This window comes from Microsporum canis, genomic scaffold, assembly GCF_000151145.1.
Source record: "Microsporum canis CBS 113480 supercont1.8 genomic scaffold, whole genome shotgun sequence".
In the NCBI taxonomy this organism is placed as follows: domain Eukaryota; kingdom Fungi; phylum Ascomycota; class Eurotiomycetes; order Onygenales; family Arthrodermataceae; genus Microsporum; species Microsporum canis.
In genome coordinates this window covers 955,120-970,984 of record NW_003299162.1, presented here as the reverse complement: position 1 = coordinate 970,984, position 15,865 = coordinate 955,120, and the positions used below count along the sequence as shown (strand labels likewise).

General features: G+C 49.8%; 8 protein-coding genes across 8 annotated transcripts; 3 read left to right on the top strand and 5 right to left on the bottom strand.

Annotated features, from left to right (window-relative positions):
- Nucleotides 1-38: 38 nt before the first annotated feature.
- Nucleotides 39-1,016, bottom strand: MCYG_08292 (phytanoyl-CoA dioxygenase family protein; the record flags this gene model as incomplete). Its single annotated transcript, XM_002843163.1, has 1 exon — nt 39-1,016. One exon carries the CDS (start codon nt 1,014-1,016, stop codon nt 39-41), a length of 978 nt encoding a protein of 325 aa, XP_002843209.1.
- A 283-nt stretch (nt 1,017-1,299) lies between these two features.
- Nucleotides 1,300-2,061, bottom strand: MCYG_08291 (conserved hypothetical protein; the record flags this gene model as incomplete). Its single annotated transcript, XM_002843162.1, has 1 exon — nt 1,300-2,061. One exon carries the CDS (start codon nt 2,059-2,061, stop codon nt 1,300-1,302), a length of 762 nt encoding a protein of 253 aa, XP_002843208.1.
- Nucleotides 2,062-2,611: 550 nt separating this feature from the next.
- MCYG_08290 (sulfate transporter) lies at nt 2,612-3,931 on the bottom strand (the record flags this gene model as incomplete). Its single annotated transcript, XM_002843161.1, has 1 exon — nt 2,612-3,931. One exon carries the CDS (start codon nt 3,929-3,931, stop codon nt 2,612-2,614), a length of 1,320 nt encoding a protein of 439 aa, XP_002843207.1.
- A 1,149-nt stretch (nt 3,932-5,080) lies between these two features.
- On the top strand, nt 5,081-7,510 carry MCYG_08289 (serine/threonine-protein kinase Sgk2; the record flags this gene model as incomplete). The annotated part of the gene is made up of 2 exons (XM_002843160.1): nt 5,081-5,994; nt 6,106-7,510. The coding sequence occupies 2 exons, from the start codon at nt 5,081-5,083 to the stop codon at nt 7,508-7,510; spliced, it is 2,319 nt and encodes a 772-aa protein (XP_002843206.1).
- A 521-nt stretch (nt 7,511-8,031) lies between these two features.
- On the top strand, nt 8,032-8,972 carry MCYG_08288 (conserved hypothetical protein; the record flags this gene model as incomplete). Its single annotated transcript, XM_002843159.1, has 2 exons — nt 8,032-8,540; nt 8,651-8,972. 2 exons carry the CDS (start codon nt 8,032-8,034, stop codon nt 8,970-8,972), a joined length of 831 nt encoding a protein of 276 aa, XP_002843205.1.
- Nucleotides 8,973-9,290: 318 nt separating this feature from the next.
- Nucleotides 9,291-10,493, top strand: MCYG_08287 (uncharacterized protein; the record flags this gene model as incomplete). The annotated part of the gene is made up of 7 exons (XM_002843158.1): nt 9,291-9,343; nt 9,546-9,600; nt 9,653-9,687; nt 9,754-9,787; nt 9,872-10,208; nt 10,276-10,368; nt 10,429-10,493. 7 exons carry the CDS (start codon nt 9,291-9,293, stop codon nt 10,491-10,493), a joined length of 672 nt encoding a protein of 223 aa, XP_002843204.1.
- A 301-nt stretch (nt 10,494-10,794) lies between these two features.
- On the bottom strand, nt 10,795-11,979 carry MCYG_08286 (esterase family protein; the record flags this gene model as incomplete). The annotated part of the gene is made up of 2 exons (XM_002843157.1): nt 10,795-11,855; nt 11,907-11,979. 2 exons carry the CDS (start codon nt 11,977-11,979, stop codon nt 10,795-10,797), a joined length of 1,134 nt encoding a protein of 377 aa, XP_002843203.1.
- Nucleotides 11,980-12,486: 507 nt separating this feature from the next.
- Nucleotides 12,487-15,683, bottom strand: MCYG_08285 (chitin synthase 1; the record flags this gene model as incomplete). The annotated part of the gene is made up of 6 exons (XM_002843156.1): nt 12,487-12,501; nt 12,569-13,057; nt 13,112-13,513; nt 13,663-15,303; nt 15,361-15,527; nt 15,662-15,683. 6 exons carry the CDS (start codon nt 15,681-15,683, stop codon nt 12,487-12,489), a joined length of 2,736 nt encoding a protein of 911 aa, XP_002843202.1.
- Nucleotides 15,684-15,865: the final 182 nt, after the last annotated feature.

Below are 15,865 nucleotides of genomic sequence, written 5' to 3'. Positions count from 1 at the left end.
GGTATATAACAAAAAAAGTCTTTCACCTCTGTTCCACTTCAGTCCTGACCAAACAGTCTTGTAAAGCCTCCCTCTGGAGGCTGTAGCCAATTTCTATCATCATACTTCCACCCTTCTGTTCCCTCAATAACATGAAAAGCATATGCAAACCTCGATTTGTCACTCGGGTTATTCTCGCTCTTATGCAGCACATTGCCGTGGATCAGCACCAACGAACCCGCCTTGATCTCTACTAACTCATAGTCCTTCTCATCAGGCTCGTAATCTTCCTTCCCCTTACTTTCCTCGTCAATACCTGCAGGTAGATTCGGCCCATTCCATTCCACAAATTCTGTTCCTCCCGCATTATCTGAGCCCGCCTGATAAGGCGTAGTCCTGACAAACCTCCTCCTAACCCTGCCGGTCTTGTGGCTGCCCTTCCAGAATCCAAGTGTCCCATTCTCTGCCCCAGCATCTTGCAAGGCAATCCACCATCCAACGGCAGAGGGCGGATCAGTGTACAGAAACTCGGAATCCTTATGCATAGGCACCGGAGCGCCGATACCAGGTTGCTTGCATATGACCATGCTCTGCAGTACACGGGGGTCACGGAAACCCAATGCTTTTGCTATTGCTGCATTTTGCACCCCCACAGGCCCAGTATGTGTTGCGTCTGAGAAAGGCTGAGAGAGAGAATGTATTGAGTGGCCTATCTTATTTATAGATCGGTTTTTAGCGTGTAGGAGCTTGGAGGGGTCGGAGGCGGAGAATGCGCCGGGCTCAAAGAAGAAACGGATCTTGTCGTTGGAGGTAAGGAAGTACTCGTCCCCAACATGCTGGGATTTCGATAAAGGATCATCTCCGGTAGTGAAACGGGTGAGAGGGTGGGTGGCGATGTCGAAGTTATCAAGAAGATTGTTTGCGGTGTCAAGTAGGGAGGTGACTTGCGATTTGGACAAGAAGCCAGGGATCAATAGGAAGCCATTTTCATTAAACGAGGCGACCTGCTCGGCCGTCAGACCAGAAGTATTAGCCATGATAATGTCTCTTACACTCTTCTTCAAAGGAGTTCGAATATAATGTCACTTCCAAAAATGTATAAAATCGGGTTTGAAATGCCGAGGCTCAAATAACTTAAACGCGGGGGACTCCGGCGCTAGTCTAAAAATGGAATAAAATAAACATTGTCGTATAATTGCTGACTAATCAGAAAGTCCATTGGCTGAGAGAGAAAGATGATGAAAACACCAAAGATGCAGAGTAAGAGTAACTAGAAGACAACGGCGTTATAGCGCGACGGAAAATAGGAAGGCAAAAGCCCTATCCAGCAATAACTTCAATAACCCCTTCCACTAAATCTCCATCACTGTCGGACTTTCTTTCCGCGTCGATCATCGCGATGCCAGTGACAACAATCATATCCAAGTGCAGGTCGATCTGATTCGGTGGCAGCAAGACAATGATCTCATCGTCGTCCTTCTTGTACTTGGCAATCACGTTACGCCTCTCATCCACAAGTTTCTGATTACTGCTGAACAGGCCATCTTCCTTCCACTGCATCTTGCCCATGTTGGGAGTCTGGAACTTGCGGCCTGAAGCTAGAGGATCAGGGCGTTTCATCGATGCATTGGCACCGTTGAATGAGACGTCTATCTTGGATGAGAGGTCGTGAAATGTTATTGTGCCGATAACCTGGCCTGGCGGGGGTTGATAATTGCTGAAGCTTTGGTAGTACGATTGGTTATGAGGCTGGGAGGGTGCGTTATACGGTTGATTATATGGCTGGTGGCATGGCTGATGGTATGGCTGATGGTACTGCTGGTTGTATGGCTGATTGAATTGCTGTGGTGGGTTGTGGCCCTGGAAACCATATGGAGGGGGTTGTTGGTATTGAACAGGCGGTGGAGGTGGAGGTTGAGCACTAAATGGTGCGCTGTTCTTGATCACTTTGGCATGGGGCTTCGACTTCTTGTTTACTTCCACCGTATACATGGGCATTGGGTTGTTGCCACAGGTGATTTTGTATATTCGTGACTTCTTCTCTTTCTTCACGTCGATTTTCAGGTGCAAACCGTCAGTCATGGTGAAATGTAGATATTTATATATCGTAGAGGTATATCAAGGTGTGTGGAGTTGAGATGCAATACTATCGCTGTGATAGTAGAAGACAAGGTAGCAGAGGTTGATTGTTGGAATTAATCCAGCAACCGGCGAGTATTGCCTTGTCATTATATACCGGAGCAATCAGAAAGATCTTCGGTTCGCAGCCAGCTGAACACGCTTTGATTGCGCCTCGCTGGCGTCAGAATCAGGAACCATGAAGTCAAAGGAGCCAACAAGAACCAACAAGAGCCAAACAAATTTCGTCTTAATCAAAAAAAACTTAAACTTTCTGGCGGCTGAACAGGAAAAAGCTTGGCGGCCGCTCCAGAAAATAACCAAAACAGGCTTAGCGCCTCATTTACGGCCAAAAGGAGGAAAAAGCTGCGCGCTTTTGGGTTGCCCAGCCTGGCGCATGTTTTGGCCGGCATCAGCTTGAGTTTCATATCGGCATTTACAAGTGATAACCATGGTCAGGCTAGGGTGAAGACGAGGGTCTTGGGCGGCATTCTAGTCTATGTACGATACATGTTCAGCTGTCGGTGGGCAGTCTAACCCTACCGTGTGAGAATCTAGATCGAAGCCTGTCTATGAGAGCGGGGATGTCATATGTCCAGTGGCACAGCATTCCAGCTACAAATCCCAGCCCATCGTTCTTGAATGCAACCAGCACCCCGACTGTGACAATCATCACTGTCCATCTTTTTTTCCGCTCGTCAGCGCCCAGCGACACCTCAGAGATCGCTCCGGTTAGGCCTCCGCTACCGCCGTGTCCGTTCAAATCCCATGCCGAGGAAGTATTCAACGACTCACCCACGCTAGCCAGCTCAAGGCCTGCTGCAATCACCATTACACTCAAAAGTGCCACTGGAAACTTTGCTAGGAGGTCGACAATCGTGTTGCCAAACAGCAGACCGACGACAACCTTGACGAGTCCCAGGAAAACAACACTTGCGCCAGAACGAGCACCAAATCGATACTGAGCTGCAAGGCCGCCGGATCCATGACACACCGGCATCGAGCCAAACCATATGCCAATCACGTTCATGGCAGCCACACTCAGCCCAATCTCTGTCACCGTCGGTGTCTGTACGTCCGGCAGCAGGTCTGCAGCAAGATGCACAACGGCAATGACGGAGTTCAGTGTCGTAAGCGGTACCTGACCAACCCCAGCGTCAAGAATGCCTGCATTCCAATCGAGTAAATTCGGGACCGTAAGCCATGGCCTCCAGAGACGGAAGCCAGGTAAGATGCCATGGTCCGATACTGCCAGGCGTATGAATGCAAACACCAGCCCGAGAATAAACACACTCAGACCGTAAGGCATCCGCCGGTAGACGTTTGTTACTACCAGGCCGATAAAGGCAGCAATCATCCAGATATAATTATCCGCCCACGACGGCTCAATCCACGATAACGAGCCCTTTAACGTAGCTCCGGCAGACACAACAAGCGACAAACCAGCTCCGACCTGTATTCCCTTGACGACTGGGATGGGTACCATCCCCGAAAACCAATTCAAAGCTCCCGTCACGCTAAATAGTAAAATGCAGATGGCTACAAAGAGGCCGGCAGCAGCAACCTGGCCAGCATTATACTTCCCCGCAATCGCCACGGCCGCGATGGCCTTCATGGGCTGCACAGGCAGCGGGATGCCGAAGAACAGACCTGTGAGGATATTCCATATTCCTGAAAACACTAGTGTGCTCGGCAGGGAGATTGATCCATTTATGGTCAACGCGATAAGGATGGGGAGAAAGGTCCCAAGGTCACCGACTGCGCCGGAGATCTCAGCTAGCGGGCGTCGGCGGAACGTCTGCCAGTTCTGTCTGGTAAAATGCCTGAAATGCATGTTGCTCCCTTCCTGTCTTCTCTGGTGCTGGGTGTGAAAATGTGTTGACGGTTGACGGTTGACGGTTGACGGAGATGAAGACAAAAGTGAAGCGGGATACAAAAGGGAAACGCGGCAGGATTTATGTAAGTGTCGATCTTGCCCTTAGCCACACAAGCGCAGGCTACACTTTTTCATCCCCGGGTCAACTCGTGCGGGGATCCGGAATCTGAATATAATACGGAGCAGCAGAGGATCACTAGTCGTCGCCTCAGTCGAAGAGTCAACACGGAGTAACCACCATTGCATACCAAGAATATACAGTTCTCCGTAGAGCCAGAGACCTGCTGTGTAGTGGTTTGTACGGATAACTTAGTCCCAGCTCAGCTAAACACCATCTTGTTCATCTTCCGTCGTTCATCTCAGCTTCATGATTCATCAAGTCAGACGAAAACCAAAGTGGAAATAAACTTGCGGGTATGACTAATCTGCCAAGCTAATGCTAATATTTAAAATCTGACTAAACGATTAGTAACGTCAACTTATTATTATTCTTCTTCATTATACTTCTATACATGTCAAATATCATGTCACCAGCATGTACGCCCTCCAAGCCCACATATCACGCGGCATCCCAACACCAAAGCATATAAGCAGTGCAGCGACCAAAGATGATGAACGTCATCACTGTGTATGATCTTTTGGTCGAGTGGTATGTGCTGTATCATCGCTGCCGGTATACTGCCATTACACTTTATACGCAATCTAGAATCCCGTTCCTTATTCATAACAATGCATAAGAAGGTATTTCTTGATTGCGTATATATCCTGTAATAGACATCCCAGGGGATGAGTACAAGTCAACGAGAAGCGACTTGTTCAAGAAAAGCAGACATTACCGAGTTCTCATTCGCTAAATTCGGATAACTGTACAGTTTGGTCTTGTCGGTGCAACTAAGCCCTCGCTATATCCGATCGACTTCTGAACGACGCATGCCAAGCTGAACTACCTTTATCAAAAACTAGACAAACAAAATAAATAGTTACCACTCCAAATTTTAGTGGAAGGTACAAAGCGGCCGAGAAAATTCATGTGATTTAGATCAAAAACAAGATTGAGGCTCGGGACGTTTAATCTCTTCAGGAGTACAATATGTTTATGCTACGAAAATGGTGGGCCTTTCACAGGGCGACCGCGACATTATCAAGCAATATCCTTTAAATGACTCACTCGACAAGCTAGGTGACCTACTTCAAGAGAAAGTGTACGACTCACGGTTGGTGTTTTACGATGGTGCCTCAGATAATCTCGACCATCTCTATCGAAATACAATAACGAAACTTGTCTATACATTACAGGGAACTGATGCAGCATTAAATCTTTCGTCAAAGATAAACGATCAAAAAGCGGATTCGGACCTGGCGGATTTATATACGCGCCTCCGGAAAGGGAAGGGAAGCTTTAACTACAATCCCTATCGAGCGCTGGTACACCTAGTGATTCAAAAGGCTCCCGATGTTGATATCTGGAAAGCAGTTCATCAACTTATTGAGACTGTCTCCCAACTTACCCCTCCTGCGACAATTCCTCCCACATCAGACGGCACACCTTGGAGATCGACGTCGTCCTCCCAGCGCGGTAACGAGCAAGCTCGCAAACTGGTGGAGGAGAGGCTCTTTGACGAGATCAAGACGTGCACACATAAAGATGTTGGGGGATTTGATGCGAAGTATTTTCGGAATACAAGTTGGGAAGAGAAGTTCATCGATATCTATAAGAAGATACAGGAGCAAGATGACACTGGACTATCGGATTTCCCAGAATTGCCAATTCAAAATGATGTTCTAGACTGGTGGTTTCGATTGCAGGACACCTTCTTGGCCGAAACTCGTGGGATATATTTCTCTACCGAAGGCAAAAAGAGTCTCAAAGACTCCGAGGCTGAACGACAGGTGGACGTGCTGATGAAGATGCGAGCCGGTGATGACCTTGTGCCAACACATAGCTGGAAGGATATACGCGTTGTCGGTGAACTTAAACAGTCAAATTACAATAAGAAGGGCACAATTCTTCAGATGGAGCGGTATGTACGAGACGTCTTTGCCGCCCAGCCGACCCGTCCGTTCGTTCACTCCTTCACTCTCTGTGGGACGGAGATGGAGATGTGGGTGACTGATCGATCGGGGCCATACAGCTCTGGCTCCTTTGACATCCACAACGAGCCCGAACGGTTCTTCCGTGCGATCATCGGATACACGCTGATGAGTGACGCGGAGCTGGGTCTAGATACATTCACTATGCTACGTGACGACGGGACGCGAACTGTCCCCATTAGGGATATTGACACTGGCGAGAAGAAGCCGCTGCGACTGGAACCGATGCCCATATCAGTTCAGCTGGCGGTGGTCTGTCGCGGCACATGCTGTTATCTAACCAAAGACCATGATCCTTCCAAGTTACAAAGTGTTGTCAAATTCTCTTGGACTTCTGCCAGACGGCAGCCCGAGATGGACCTTCTTCAAATAGCGCATCAACGCGAGGTAGAGGGTGTGGCCAGGGTGATTGGATACAGATCCATCACGAGCATTGCAGAATTGCGCAAAGGTCTTGACTTTAAGAAAGTTTATCAATTCCGCAGCATGGCACCAAGCACGTCGTCCTCCATTACCCAGTCTCAGCCACAGCTCCAGCTGTCCCAATCGTTCACGGAGCTCCAGAGCTTAAGCATCGCCAAAGGTTCATCCTCGGGCTCCTCGAGAAAAAGAAAACAGTCTACTAAATCTGCAGCCAAACCTCTCAAACGTTCACGGTCGAGCAACCTTAGGTTAGATAGCGCAGCAGAAGAAAATGAAGTAGCATTCTCTGTGGAGGAGACGCAGAAAGCCAGTCTTTACGCTACCGAGGAAGAAGAGCTGTTCGAAAATCGAGTCCTGCGCTGTTTGGCGATATACCCGGCCGGCAGGGCTATTTATAAGTTCGATTCGCCCAAAGAGCTGCTTCTAGCACTCCGTGATGCAATCAGAGCACATCGTTCTCTGTACACCAAGGGCAAAATCTTGCACAGAGATATTTCTGAGAATAATATCATCATCACCGATCCTAAAATTGCCAATGGTTACTCAGGCATGCTAATTGACCTTGATCTTGCGAAGGAGCTAGGTAGCGGGCCAACAGGAGCACGACATCAGACCGGCACGATGGAATTTATGGCGATAGAAGTGCTGCTTAACATTGACCATACTTATCGGCACGATCTGGAGTCGTTCTTCTATGTACTTATATGGCAGTGTGCCCATAATGGATGGGAGCGTTATGGTCGCTCGAAAGACAAGCCTAATAAAAGCCGACTAAAGAAGTGGTACACAGGGAGCTATGAGGAGATTGCCGATGTGAAAACCGGTCATATGGACGCGAATAGATTTGAGGATCTTTTGCAGGAGTTCCCACCAGAGTTCGACCAGGTTAAATGTCTCTGTAGAGAGCTGAGAGGAATCTTGTTCCCGTATCGCAACGGATTGGTGACTGGGACTCTAGGGAAGCCAGAGAAACTCTATGATCCAATCACCCAAGCATTTGACAAGGCTATTGAATGTCGATGAAGGCACTGCAAACATTAAATGCAAATGAGATTGAGGGGCTCCCTGACGCCTATGAAGAGAAGAGTATAAAGCTAATATAGCGCTTTTTTTCGTTTGTATAGAGTGTACTCCGTAGTGCCTGAGAGTAATATTAGTCTCGTATCTGCAGTCGGCTGCAAAAGCAGTGTCACACCTAAGGATAGTTTCTTTGTTGCCCAAATTGTGTGTCAAGAAAATACTTAATGTAATGGCGGTATGCTGGCAGCGATGCTACAGCATATATCACTCGACCAAAAGATCATACACAGAGATGACGTTCGTCATCTCTGGTCGCTGCACTGCTTATATGCTTTACCCACTAGGCTCGAAGGGGCTAGCCGGAGAGTGCCTGAGATACTGAGGTAAAGGCACTTTTGTTCTACTAGACAGAGTACTCAGTCAGAGTTTCCACCAAGTTATGCCCGGCGGCCTCAGTACGTCCCTTTTATTGCGGAGTAATTCTAAACTCTCCACCCCAAGTGCAACACAGGCCGATAAGTCATATGTATCCGTCTTCTCGAGAAAAGAGCTGGTTCTCTTCCACCTTTGTTCAGGTTTGCAGGTGCTTCAGAGCCAGGAGGGATTCCACCTACACCTCTTTTCGCGAAAATCCTCCACCTTTGCCATCAACTAAATCGGCGTTCCTACACCTTGATGGTACTAAGGTTGTGGAGAGAGTGATTGGCATAGGCGGTACAGGCATCGTCATTGAGCGAAGACAGTATGCGCTCAAAATACCTCGAATTTTAAGGCCTATAGAGGTTGACGGGGTGCCTGTGGCTACTGGAAGATTGACTCCTGAAGAAGGGAACTACGATGAGCGCCCCGATCTTATCCGTTCGATTCAAGATGAAAAGGCTATCTATCGAAGACTGGGTGACCATCCCGGGATTGTACGCTGCTTCAATCTTTCATCAGACGACCCTTCGATCCAGATGTATCTTATGAAGAATGGAGATCTTCGACATTACCTGGCTGAAACGCGACCGGAGAAATCGATACAGCTATCTTGGTTGGTATCAATGGCGCACACTATGCTGCACATTCATGAATGTCGCATCATTATCGCTGATATCCGCTTGGACAACTTTTACTGGCTGATGACCTATCCGTTAAGTTCAGTGATTTTGGAGAATCAGTGATGATGCCTCTCGATTGGGACCTGAACGGCTCTGACGACCTTGGTTTTTCAATCATGACTGACATTGGGCAATTTGGCGCCGTCATGTTTGAGATTGTGACTGGCCAAAGGTGCAGGTTCGATCTCGCGCAGGGACAGAGGGAACCAGGGGACCTGTACACTTGGCCGCGGCGAGACAGCCTTCCCTCAACGACCAATACATGGCTAGGTCATATCATTGAGAAATGCTGGACTCAAGAAATTACGTCCGCCAAAGACCTCGCCGCAGAGTTGGACGAGGAGAAGGGCAGCGAAGTCGAGTAGCATTTCACGTATCCATACATACCAGAAAAAGGCCCAAAAAGGATGACTCGCAAATCATGATTGCGTTTTGCGTAGATTGTCTGGTCTGACCATACTTGAACTTTTTGTGTTGGGGAGCAACACCAGAAAATAGGTTGCAAAAGGGGTCCTCACATCCCTCTCTTTTATATGCTCATGGTCGGCTTCGCTAATGTGCAGACCGAAGGGAATGCCTTTCCGGTCTCAAGTGGTGTTTACCAGGATAGGATACATGTCATTCCCTCCTAGCCCCAATGAATGCACACACACGTCTCCCTCCAGAGGTCCATGTTGTGTAGAATGTGGCTCCCAAACCAACCAGGCTCCGGTTTACAAGTCAAGAGGGGTACATAGTAAGAGCAACGCCATCCATGTTTCTGTCCTGCTCCCCGACTAATTTGCCTTGGCCTAAGTGTAATCTGACATTTGATAGGATGGCCGCAGATATCGCAGACAGGAAAGCAGCCACAAATAATATATCTGGGCATCAGACAGAATCAACTTAGCCAACATCTTCTGCATGTCGCTGTAGATACATGGGTTCTAACGTATCAGCTTGTCTTCTGTTCAAGCCGTGACATTCACCAAACGTACCCCAGAGATACGCTTGGTCAGGCCCACCGAATAAAGTTATATTAACTAAATAAATAGTATTAATATAGATTTTTATATTATATAATATTATATTAAATTTATAGTATTACTATTATATTAAAGCTATATTAAGGGTAAATTACTAATATTAGGTAAGTAACTATTATAGTAGGCCAACGGTAGGAAAATCCTACGGAATTCCAGTATGCTTTCTCGATCAAAAAGTACAGAGTAGAGGAAGTTCTTTGGCACGTATAGAGATTTATACTTGGAGCCAGAGATACTAGATGGATCCAGATACCCCTCCGCCTACAGGGCATCCCGGTGCATTCAGCTATCTTCTGAGCTTTCTGCTCGTTGGCCTGGCATGGGGATTTACCACGCCCTTTATCCGCCGTGCCGCCGTTGACTTCAACGCCCGCAACGAAGCGAAGCAAGGCAACAGCAGTCAACCCACTACGAGACACAGAAAGCCGTCACTCCTCTCAGCATCGTGGATTAGAGAGAAAGTTGTCACAGTGTTCTGGACAGTGGTGAACCTTTTGCGCACGCCGGCGTATTCGGTGCCGCTGTTGATTAACCTGACTGGGAGCGTGTGGTTTTTCCTGCTTGTTGGGAAACACGGTATTTAGCATGATTTCCTTTTGCTGTTGGCTACTGGGTATCCATCTGACGATTGGGGTGTATATAGAGCTCAGTCTTACAGTCCCGATAACGAACTCGACTGCGTTTTTGTTTACTGTTCTGGGAGAGTGGTATGTTGAGGGAAAGGTGATATCTAAGGGTGAGCTTACCGTTATGCATTCAGTGGCTGTATGGCATTTTTAACTGACCTTAACTATAGAAACTTGGCTGGGAATGGCTCTTGTCCTTGGTGGGATCGCTTTATGTGTGCAGTCCAAGCTCTGATTTTGTTATTTTATTGATTGGCACCGCTTTTATACATGAGATGTCAATGATCTTGTCATTTTCAAGATTTATACATTCTTCGAGCCTACTCTAAAGACATGAAGTATACCCAGGATGGGTAGGCTCTGTTGTCGTTTATATATACATGGCTTTATGAATAGACAGCTAGAATGCTGCTGCGAATCCAAAACCAAGCAACCGGGTCAAGGCTCGTTTCATGCTTCTTCATAATAATATGTTAGATCTCACCCCCTGCAGCCACAGCTAATTCTATCAATGCACCTTTGACAGGGCGAGCACCCTAATAGGGCCAAACACGACGTATCTCGTCCATGATAGCTCTATGTCCTAATGCTGTTGGATGGAACAGTCGCGCAGTACTTGGAGCAAATGGTCGACGGCCGCCTTTAACATCTACTCTGTCGCCAACACCACGTATGGTTGCATTAGGAAACTTTGCCTGGACGATTGCCATACCACACAGGGCCCTCTCCCCCCAGTCACCAGAGAGGCTTGACTCATGCTCGCATGTCTCGATGTCAACCTCATCAGTCGGGATGAACTCCCTGAACTCGACGTCGAAAAACCATGTATTTTCGCCGTCGACAGGTGGCTTGCCTGGCTGGCAGAAGCGATGCTCCTTGAATCGCGGTGCCCAATCGACCCATATGACCCTATTGTCTGGTCGAGCGTCGATGATCTGACCGATTTTGGCGTTTAGTTCCGTGCACATCTTGTTCATTCTCTTTCTTATGTCGACGGTGAGCTGTTGATGCCACCAGCCAGGCCAGTAACTCAGCGTATACTCATTGCAGTCATCAGTCAAGGCATCATCGAAGAAGGCGCTGTACCCTGTTGCCAGAACCCTGAAGGAAGGAGAATCTCCTTTCTGAAGTAACTGGTCCAGCATCGTGTTGTAGCCGGCGGTGAACTCATCACTGGCTATAACTGCTTCCGCGAATTCCAGAGTTTCCTCACACGAACCAGAGAATGGGCCGTAGAAGTTATATATACAGGCATTGAGGAGGTTGAAGAAGCCCACGTCGTTTCCTCCAATTGATAGCGTTGCAACGCTCGCGTTCTCGACCCTGTCGATATATTCACTGACTGACTTATGTTTCTTCCTCTCGGCGCGGTTAAGATATGTGTCACGATCGAGCATCCTGACTCCTGAGCAGGCGAGGAGCTGGAATCCATGATCTCCTGGAAGCAAGTTACTGCGGTTCAACAGGCCTGGGTAGCCGTCGGCGAATAACCAGCAGCCGTCGTCAACCTGGGGGCCTGCGCCCACGCCAGCAGCGTACGAGTCTCCTAGAGCGGCATAGTGATTGATTTGCAATTCCGATGGGCTCTCATTGCCTTCTACGCATTCGATAGTCAGACATACATCACTTCTGCTGTGGAATGACTTACCCTCCGCCAAAGCCGTGGAAACAAGACTAGCCAACCATGAGATGAGTAGACACCGACGAAGCAAAGCTAGCATCTTCGGTATCAAGTCATCCAACCGTGTGTGAAGATGTTGTATCCTGTAGAATGTTTTGGTCGCGTGTGAACATACGAACTTCCCCTGAGCCTCACACGCTCTTACCTCTTCGCATAGACAAACTGCTTCTACCACATACACTGTTAAATAAATATATAAAGCTGGTGAACCGTTACAGTTGTACGAACGTCAGCACGAGGAGGATGAATCTATGCTTCTATGCTCATTAAGTCACCGTAATGCAGACCCTAGCAACGCGAGATGAAACAAAAAGGACCTTCTAGCCACCATACACATATACATGCGTTCCCGCGAAGAAAGGAGAATGAAACAACAGGGCGTGGGGAGGAGGAAATAAATGCATAATTACGTCTCATATGGATATCATGAGGTATGGGTATCGAGTACATGAAGCCATGAATCACATCTGGGCATACATATTTAAAGGGGAGAAGGGAAATATACAAAGGGAAAAAAAAAGGCAAGGGGAAACATAAAGGAGATAGTCTATACTCCACGGAACTATTAGATGTAGTTAGCATTTGCACTGATGATATCGAGAAAGAAAGTCGAGACATACCATTCTAACGACCAAAAACCACATTGCACCGACGAACCTGAACAAGGACAGGCCGGCGACACTCCACAGCACGACGGCCATGTAGATGATGCTTCTCTTCTGGGAATTATCTTTGTTGTTGGGACCTACCCTCTCCAACCCGGCGGCACTCAGTACGACGGCGCCGAGAGCAAAGTTGCAGAAGATCCAAGCGAGCACGACGGCACTTCGGAAACCCTTGTAGTAGTCTTCCTGTTTCTCAGACTCAGAGACGACACGGGTCTCCTTGGGCGGCTTGGTGGCGAACTTGGCGAGCTCGGCTTCATACTGGGCGTTGAGGTCGCCGTCGTCCTGGGGGATTTCGACGTCGACCTTTCCGCTTGGTTTGAGATTAGCTGAGGGCAATTTTTCCGGCTTATCGTCTCCCTTGGTGCCCCAGGTGATGTCGTGGGTGTTGCAGAAGGCATAGATGTTGAGGACGTTGATGTATGTGGGTGTGAGAAGGAGGTATTGCAGGAACTATTCAAGTTAGTGACTTAATTAGAAGCAAGGAAAGGGGGGCAGGGGACTAACGCAGGTGAACATATGCCATGGGTCAAAGAAGAGGATGGAGGCCAGGAACCAAAAGACATAGGTAGTCAGCAGGGAGACGAAGATGGAGAAGAACTGCAGGTTCTGGAAGAGCGTGGCGAACGTAAAGTGTCCGTCGCGAGCTTCGTTCTGGATCGATTTGACGGTGACGAAGACGGCGGCGAAGGTAAGGTATATCATAATCGTGCACCAGAAGCCGACCATGGTCATGTAGAACTTGTTAGAGCCCTGCGGCCTGTTGCCGAGCGCCAGGACGAAGCATGTCACCAGCGTGGCGAGGTAGAGCCATTCGAAGATGACACCGAGGATGTTGCCTGCTTTCCCCAGGAGATCCTGCGTACCCAGTGAAGCAGTGAGGATGCGGAAGACCAGGAAGAAGTTACCCTGTAGCTGTTAGCAATTGTTCTTGTACTTCGGATAAAGGTGATAGAACATACGATGGCAAACCAGGCGAACAGGAGGTTGATTGTCTGGTATATAAACTCGATTATGAGCATGAGCTTCCGTGTAAAGGAGTGATTACTCCTGCCGACCTGGTAGAAGTGCAGAATGGCGTAGACGGCCGCGAAGAAACTGCCGTTGAGCCAGCGTCTTCTCTGGAGGATAAACTCCGGCATACGATCGGGCACGTCCGTCTCGCCGGTGGCACTCTTGACGTACTGCAGGATCCATTTGCAGTTGCGCTTGGTGACGAGCTCGAAGCAGAGGATTCTGTCCTCGGCCAGGTACATGTTCGCGGTAAAGACGCCTGCATTAGCGCCATGCATCTTCTCGCCGGCGAAATACTTCTCCAGGGGCCCCTGGCCGTTCTTGTCGTTCTGCAGGGCGACGTAGCGGTATGCCGAGAAGGCTCCCGGCAGGACGGAGATGAAGCCAAAGGCGGACTCGAGCGGTTTATCGAGGATGTTGGACATTTTGTACTCAAAGTTCTGCCCGGCGACGAGTGGGTTTAGCAGTTTCTTGCCGTGCGAGAGCATGACCTTGATCTCGCCGCAGGCACCGCCGCACATGGGCTCGAGGTCGAAGGCACGCCAGAGCTGGTATATGCTCTGCTTCCCCGGCTTTGTCCCGGCGTCGAGGAGGACGCAGATGTTTGGGTCGAGGATGCGGCCGAAGGCCTGGAAGAACCACCGGTGCGAGTTGATCTTCTTCTGGTTCTTCTCCTTGAGGCAGAAGAGGAGCTGGACGGGCATGCCCGGCCGAGGCTTGAGGATGACCTGGGTGCCCTTGACCTCCATGCCGATCTGGGTGGTGTACTCGTAGATGTGGGCGGTGACGTCCTTGCCGTTGACCTGCTGTTTGGCAATGCCGTCCTGGTAGACCCCCAGCCCGGCCAGCACGGCTCTCGTGCGCGGATTGATTTTTGCACGGCCGTCGGAGACGATGCAGACGACGATCTTCTTCCAGGCCTCCTTGCCCCAGGTCTTGCTGCTGGTGCGCGAGCACATGTACTCGATGTTCTTGAAGATGCCGGCCATGGTGCGGGCGAAGAGGAACTCGTCTTCGTTGTACATGGTGACGACGATAAACAGCTCCGTGTGCCTTGGTTTGGCGAAGAGCCGCTGCCGCAGGGTGAAGCGTTCATGGTAGAAGTCTGCCGGGTCGCAGGTGGCAGCGGAGTACCGCATGTGGGTGAACTCGTCTCGTTCGGGCGGCTCCGCGTGGTTCACCTGGCTGAGCAGCTTGGGGGGGATGGGGCAGTCGAGGACGAGGTTGCCGTCGAACAGGGGCACCTCCCGGACGGTCTTCCACCGTCTGATGGGGGCCGGGCTGGGCGTGGGAGCGGCCATGTTGGGTTCGTCCGCGTACCCGTCCATGTCTGCGGCCGGATGGGGCGTGTGGGAGAGGTCGTAGTTGCTGGGGGTGTACGAGGGCTCATGGTGCAGGATGGGAGCGTGGTCGTCGTACGGCCGGGGAGGATAGCCAGCGTGAGGCCGGTCGTAGTCGTCCGACGGCGTCACCGTGGGCTCGTAGGGAGCCGTGTAGTAGGAATCATGGTGGGCTTCTGGCGAGAGGACCAGGGGGCCTCCTCCTCCTCCTCCTCCTCCTCCTCCTCCTCCTCCTCCTCCTCCTCCTCCTCCTCCACTGGGCCTGGCAGCGTGTCCGTACGGGTGTTGCTGCTGCTCGTAGGCCTCGTTGTGGCCGTACGAGTTCTGTATGTTCTCGACGGAGTACTATGGCATGTCAGTACAACGCACACTATGTATGTATATGACAGATAACGGTCTTACTGTAGGCTGAAACTGCAGCCTATCTGCAGAGGGCATCTCCAGGTATGTCATGGGCTGCTGGACCGGCTGGTGAAACGGGTTGTCTTCGAGCTGGTATCCATGGAGTCTCGACGGCGACGCTGGCTGGCGAGGATTCATCGTGGGCGAGAGAGGCTCTTGCTCGGGCTCTGTTCATGTCAGAAGATGAAGACGACGACATCACGATGCCTTTATATAGAGGAGGAGGAGGAGAAAGCTGGGGGTTGCGCAAACAGCTTGCGACGTCGCCTGTCACAGGCCCTTGTATGGAGGAGAAGCTCACCATGAAGCCGGTTGTAGGCCATCTTTTCGACCGGTAAAGCTGCAACTGTCGACGGCAGAGGAAGAACAGCGGTCGCCAGTTGTTATATACGTTAACAGGTATAGCTAACGACGGACGAAGCGAGCGAGGCTTGCGCTTTTCGTCTATCTCGCCGTCGCTGTTGGTTGTTTCGTCTTCATCTTCGACTGCGCCAAGTTTAGGTCG